Genomic DNA, 6,921 nt, shown 5'->3' with positions numbered 1-6,921 from the left:
GAAAATATCTAAGAAAAAAAAAAGGAAAAAAAAAAAGGAAAGGAGGGAGGGGCCAGAGCTCCCTCCAATCTTGGAAAAGGTGGTAGTAATTTTTAAAAGTACACACCCCAAGTTTAGACAGGTCTCAATGTGCAGCCCAGGCTCACCTAGAACACTCAAACCTCTGAATGCTGTGGTTACAAGGGGGAAGCGCTTGCTTGGAATGTTGTTGTTGTCATTGCTGGGTCTCACCACACATGTGTCAGGCTCATCTCAAGCCTACTATGTCATCACAGACGACCTTGAACTTCCAGTCCTCCTGCCTCCATCTCCTGAGTACAGGAGTATTACCACAGCACCTGATTTATGCATTTCAGGGAACCAAACAAGGGCTTCATGCATGCCAAACCACCAAGCTACCAACTAAGCCATAGCTAAGGCTTATTATGAGCCTTATACCTAAGGCCTGATGAGCCTTTTCCATCCATCCTGTTGTTTTACAATTGAAGTAAATTTTAAATAGATACAATATAGTAAAGCCAACATTCCATTTACAGAGTAAAAAATACGCAGTTTTCTAGGGACTTAACTTGTTAGCTCTCACTTTCATAAGCAGCCTACAGGGAGAGATAAAACCTTCTCATGTAGACATGTAAAGGGGCCAGAGCGTGGATAGGGTACAGTTTGTCCTGGGCCACAAAGCTACAGAGTGGTACAGAAGGAATTTATCCACGAGCCTTCTGCCTCCAGAGCTCTCCTAACCCACAGCCCTCAGAACCACAGTGTATCATAGGAAATGAATTTGGAATATTCTCAGTTCACTTAACCTCACCAAGAGAATCTATTCCGGCCTAAGCCACTGCATCAACAAGGTCCTACACAGCGGCACTCACAGTAACCATCACTAGAGACTGTACCTGCAGTTCTCCAATAGCCAGCACCACCAGATCTCTGACCCCGTCTTCATCCAGGTCTGGCAGCACCACAACCGGGGCGGCCAAGGTACCGTTGGACAGGTGGCTTGGGTTTAGAGTCCAGAGGACTTTCCCTAGGGAAGGGGACAGAGGTAGATCATCACCTCCACTTTCTCTCTCAGCAAAAGGCAGGTGCAACATTGCTGAGCCAGAAGAGAAAACTCAACAGCTGAATACAAGACAGCGGCTTCTCCCCACGTCTTCCCATCAGTTTCTGTCTCATGACAAAGACAGCAGGAAGTGGGGTCTGAAACCCTCAAGCATCTGACTACATATGCAGGGAATAGCCTTACATCTTGATTTTAGTTTATTTACTTAGTGGTTTCTTTTTTTAGAAAATATTCTCTTTTTTTAAAGATTTATTTGTTTATTTTATGTGTAGGAGTACACTGTAGCTGTACAGATGGCCGTGAGCTTGCTCCGGCCCTGCTCGCTCCAGCGTAATACACTGTCGCTGTCTTCAGACACACCAGAAGAGGGCGTCAGATCTCATTACAGATGGTTGTGAGCCACCATGTGGTTGCTGGGATCCGAACTCAGGACCTTCAGAAGAGCAGTCAGTGCTCTTACCCACTGAGCCACCTCGCCAGCCCTACTTGTTTTATTTTATGTGTGTGACTACTTTGCCTGCATGTATGCCTGTGCACTGCATGTGGGCTGATGCTGTGGATGATCAGAAGAGGGCATCAGAACCCCTGTAGCTGGAGTTATAGCTGGTTGTAACTACCCTGGGTTGCTGGGACCTGAAGTCAGGTCCTCTGTAAGAGTAGCCAGTGCTCTTAACCACTGAGGGATCTCTTCAGTCCCACACACCTGGACTTTGTATATCAGATAAACAGAGATGTCTATGTCCTTCTGGCAAGTAGGAGCTCACTCTACTAGGGCTGAGGGATGTGTCTGTCGCAGGGCATTGCAGACACTAAGGAGCCCACACCAGAGAAACCACAGAAGGCTTTCAAGGACATCAGTCCTGAGCTAGGACAGGAAGTGTACTCCGAGGATTTGTTTTAAATACAGGCGCTCATATATCTCAGGCTAGCCTTGAATTTACTGTGTAGCCAAGGATGGCCTTAAACTTTGGATCCTCGTTCTACCTCTTAAATGAGTGCTGAGAGCACAGGCCTGCCCACTATGCCCACTTCATGTGGTGCTGGGACTCGAACTGGGAGCTTGGTGCATGCTAAGGATTCTCTCTACAAAGTGGTGTGTGTATGCATGTGTGTGCGCACGCATGCATGTGTGTGTATAATTTTTTTTCCCCACTCAGAGGTACCCCACTAGACAAGCTTGGTACTCACACCTATAACTCCAGCACTTGGGAGGCTGAGGCAGGAGGATCTCATGAACTCAAGGTCTGGGGTACAGGGTAAAACCATGTGACAAAAAGGAGGGAGCAAAACTAGGGGTGTTGCTATCCAACTTCTCTTGAGATTATGGCCCATAGAATATTATATTAATTCTATAAATTATATTAATTATATTATATTATGTGGAGATATCTGTCTCATACTAGACTCAGTTTCACCACTGCTGGCCTGTGAATCTAAAAGAGAAAAGAAACTAAAAGGCCATATCAGCACAAGACTGGGAGTTCTCTTCCCAGGATCCAGCCAGGACCCAGGTTCACATACAAACCAGCACAATTCAAAGACAAGGAGGTAACACTCTCTTGCCTGTTGTAGAAAGACCAGAGCAGAGACACTATTTACAACCAGGCCCCCTGGCAGCATCTGTTTGGGTAAGAGTTTATTTGTCTTATCACCAAATAGATTGCAACAAGAATAGACTTCCTCCATCCTCCCGAGCCCCTTATCTCTTACCCTTAACCACCGCCTTCTGAACCAGAGCAGCAGAGCAGTTCCAGCTTGCCAGAGGACGACCATCTTTCCCCCTGCAGGCTGCTCAGATCAACACCGAGGCTCACGGAGGCAGCGCTCTGTGCGCTTAAGGCCACTCTTTTTTTTTTTTAATGATATGAATCATATTTTACTTATTAAAAATTGGTTTCTAGGGCTACAGATATAATTTCATGCTTAAGAATACTTAGCAAACCAAGTGAGGAAGAGAGTTCATATCCCAGCATCTAAGTAAAAGTTGGACATAGTGTTGTGAGTGATGGTGACTGCAGCACTGAGGGAGACAGAGATAAGGGGAAACACTAGGAGCCATTGGCTGTCAAGGCCACTCTTTACCTGACGTTGCATTGAATGCACGGAGCATCTTGCGAGTCCCTGTCACGAGGCAGATGGTTTTGGCCACGCTTCCTGGTATCAGATCTAAGCATATGACATCTTGAGCCTCCTCCGGGAGGGGGCTGGACCACAGGGTGCTGCCGTTCATCCCCGAAAGGCACACGAGATCTGCAGTTGGTTGTGAACCGCCACCTAAAGGCAAGTAAGAGAGGTGAGGAAGGGGCAGAAAGGCAGAGTCAGGGAGAGACAAGACGCTCGAAAACCGCGAATGGTGGGCGGCGAACCAGCAGCTCACACTGTGTGCTCAGCTCCTTCCTGTGGTTTTTGACAAGGCGTGAACACAGAACTTGTCATCTCCTACCTCACACCTCGTGGAGGACAAGTGTAAGACCAGTCGCTGTGGGCTCCTCTAAACTGTCTCACCATGACTGCGCTCTGGCACCTTTCCAAAGCATCTGTTTACCTGCCTGCCACCTTAGCCCACACTGAACATCCTTAAAGAGAGACAGTCACATCCGATTTCTCAGCACATCATAAGATGCCTGCTACATAGAGTTGTAGCTGAGCAAAAACCAGCTGTTTGCTGAGCAAAAGACAGGTAAGGCCAGCAAAGTGGGTGGGGAAAAGGCCTCTGCTGCCAAGGACGGAGACCCCGGTTCAGTCTCCAGCCCCCAGCACTCTCCCAGCATCCCCACATAGGAGAAGGAAAGAATCAACTCCTACAGTTATCTCTCTGGCTTCCACATGTGTTCTGTTACATGCATGTGGGCACGCAATACACACACACACACACACACACACACATACACTAAATACATGTAATTTAAAAATAAATATAAAAAGAAGGAGCAGAATCCAGAACACCATGCAGGAGTTGCTGAGGGAATCAAACAGCCACTCAGGCGGAAAGGAATGCCCAGGAGCGCCCAGGCTGATGTAGAATCCATGCAGAGCGGGGAGTGAATCTTAAACCCAGTCCTCAGAAGCAAAGGTTCCCCAAACAGAGAAGCAGGCTTTCAGAAATGACCTGCAAGCTACAGAGAGGTGAGCAGCAAGGGGGTCTCGCTGCCTGCAGAAGAGCACCCAGGTCTGAGGGAGGGGAAGCCACAGCACCCTGGCCAGGGCGAGACTCCATAACACTCACACTTCCTGCCAGCTCTACTTTCACTCGGAGGCGGGGCATCTCCACTCGCTTACACGTTCTACTTTCAGACACCTGAAGTTTCTTGGCTTCAGCCTTCCTGTTCCGAGCGAGACTAACCAAGCGATACAGCCTCAAAAAGGAAACAGGATGTGGCTCGCTGTGTTAGAACTCCCGTATTACCTTCCAGACTTTTCCAGACCAACCCTGCGCTACCCTTGATGCTTAAGAACCCCACTGAGAGGGCCAGCGGTGGTGGTGCAAGACTTTAACCCCGGCACTTGGAAGGCAGAGGCAGGAGGATCTCTGAACTCAGGAGAGGGTGAATAATTCAGTGCATGCTTGTTGAGCAGATCGTGAGCAGCTCCCTCTGCTCCCAGTGGCACTATAGGGGCATCCATGAGGCATGAGGGTTGGGGACATGAACTACAGAACCTCATTCTTGGAGTTGAACTTTCAGGTCTGCGTTTTACCAGATGTGGGACTCTAAAGAGTTCCTCAACCTCAGTGTGCCTCAGTTTCCTCATCTGGAAGAGGGGACAATACTAGCCTACTTGGTCAGATTGTGTTGAGAAGCAAATCTATCTACATGGGCCTACAACAGAGCACAGCACACAGAGAGTTCCTAACGGTGGTTATCGCTGTGGTTTGAGTGAGAAATGTCCCCAACGGTCTCGGGTATTTGAACACTTGGTCCCTGGTTGGTGGCATCAACTTAGGATAGTATGGAACCTTTAAGATGTGAAGTCTTGCTGGAGGAAGTATGTCACCAAGGGAGGGAGGGCTTTGAGAGCTCATTGCCAAAAATAAACTCTTGTACATTGTTTTTGGGTTATGGTATTTTGTCACAGACACACGGAAACAACTAAAATAGTTACACTGTTACTTTTACAACCTGTGTGCAAATCCTGTTTGTCCACATAGTATCCAAACCCTCCGTCTTGTCAATGTTCATCTTGATATAAAGCAGAGCAGGCAAAAATGCCAATCAGCTTCAGCAGCTCTATCCTTCCTTAAAAGGTACATGAGTCACAGACCGGGAAAATGCCATCAGGCTACGATCACTGCTCCAAACCCACAGAGCTGCATCCGGGTATCAAACGTGCTTCCTGCTTCCGAAAGGTGTTTCAGTGCTGTCAGGCAAGTGCACACTAGGGAAATCTCTAAAACATACCTGGACACTCACTCTGGGCCTAAGTGATTAAAACACCCTTGCTAGGATTTTTTCACCCTCCTGGTAGGATTCTTACATCAGCCGACATACTGTAGTCATTACCAATTCAGTAGCCATTGCAGGCAAACTAGGACCCTGTGTAGCCATCACAAAAATGAGGCATTTTTGCTTGTTCGTTGTTGTTGTTGTTTACTTTTGGGAGGTGGTGAGTGTTGTTGGTTGCTTGGTTGGTTGGCTGGTTGGTTATCATGTGTAAGCTATGGAGGCTTTTAATAAAGAGACTATTGACAAAGATGTGTCAGGGTGTAGGACCCTACTAGTGGCAGTACAGGCCCTCAAAGCTGTTAATGTTCAGGGGTTTGCAACCCCATAGGAAGAACAACAATATCAACCAACCAGACCCCCCAGAGCTCCCAGAGACTAGGCCATCAACCAAGGAGTACACATGGCTCCAGCTGCATATGTAGCAGAGGATGGCCTTGTCAGGCATCAATGGGAGGAGAGGTCCTTGGTCCTATGAAGGCTCAATAGATGCCCCAGTATAGGGGAATTGAGGGCAGGGAGGTGGGAGAGTAGGTGGGTGGGTGGAGGAACACCCTCATAGAAGCAGGGGGAAGGAGGGCGAGACATAGGGAGTTTCCAGATGGGGTTGGGGGGAACCAGGAAAGGGGTTAACATTTGAAATGTGAATAAAGAAAATATCCAATAAAAAAAAAGAAAAAGAAGAAGGGGGAACAAAAGAAAAATGCTGTTAATGTTCCCAGGGACAAAGGAGGACAAAAAAGAAAGTCCTCTAAGAGGGGCAGCTTGAGACTAGCTCTGGCCAGCGGTCACATTCACAGCCACCCTGCTCCAACCCTAGCTGTGAGGAAGCGGGGAAGTTAGTTGCTCTCCTCAGCCTCTCTCACAAGGCTAGGGAGCTGATGAACGCCCTCCGGGTTGTCTAGTCTTCCCAGGGAGGGCAAACCTGGAGGATTCAACTGAAGGGGAAAGGAAGGCTGCCAGCCTACTCATCTCTGGACAGAGACGTGAGTGATGACCCACCTGCCAGGATGGAGAGGGCAGGGCAGAAGCAACACTCACTATAACCAGGGGCCAGTGGAGAACTGGCTGGGGAGATGGCTTAGTTGACAAAGTGGTTGCTACAAAAGCAAGAAAGCCTGAGTTTAATTCCCAGAGCCCACAGAAAAAGCCTGGAGAGGTGGCACAGTCTTGTGATTGCAGTGCTGGGGGTGGGGGCGGACAGGTAGCTTCTGAGGGGTTGCTAGCCAGATCCAGGCCAGTGAGAGACCTGTCTCAAAACATAATGTGGATGGTGTTGAGGGTTGGTATGGTGCTGCTATGCATTCAAATGCTAAATACTGGCCCCCCCAATCTGTTGCCCCCCCCATCATGTCCCACTAGCAGATTCTCACGTACCCCTAATGATACTAAGTAAATGTTAGCGATGCTAAGTAAATG

At 48.3% G+C, this 6,921-nt stretch overlaps 1 protein-coding gene across 6 annotated transcripts in view; it reads right to left on the bottom strand.

Annotated features, from left to right (window-relative positions):
* The window catches only part of Fam234b (family with sequence similarity 234 member B), a 114,760-nt gene that overhangs the window by 74,735 nt on the left and 33,104 nt on the right, over positions 1–6,921 (bottom strand). For all 6 annotated transcript variants that reach the window (XM_031383654.1, XM_031383658.1, XM_031383656.1 and 3 more), the window contains 2 exons: positions 3,146–3,337; positions 897–1,027 (listed from right to left, as the gene is read on the bottom strand). In XM_031383654.1, the coding sequence (XP_031239514.1) occupies positions 897–1,027; positions 3,146–3,337 (323 nt within the window). The remainder of the gene's footprint in view (positions 1–896; positions 1,028–3,145; positions 3,338–6,921) is intronic.

The sequence above is a fragment of the Mastomys coucha genome, unplaced genomic scaffold, assembly GCF_008632895.1.
Source record: "Mastomys coucha isolate ucsf_1 unplaced genomic scaffold, UCSF_Mcou_1 pScaffold20, whole genome shotgun sequence".
NCBI lineage: Eukaryota > Metazoa > Chordata > Mammalia > Rodentia > Muridae > Mastomys > Mastomys coucha.
Note: the sequence above shows the minus strand (reverse complement) of the source record. Positions and strands in the feature narration are given on the sequence as shown.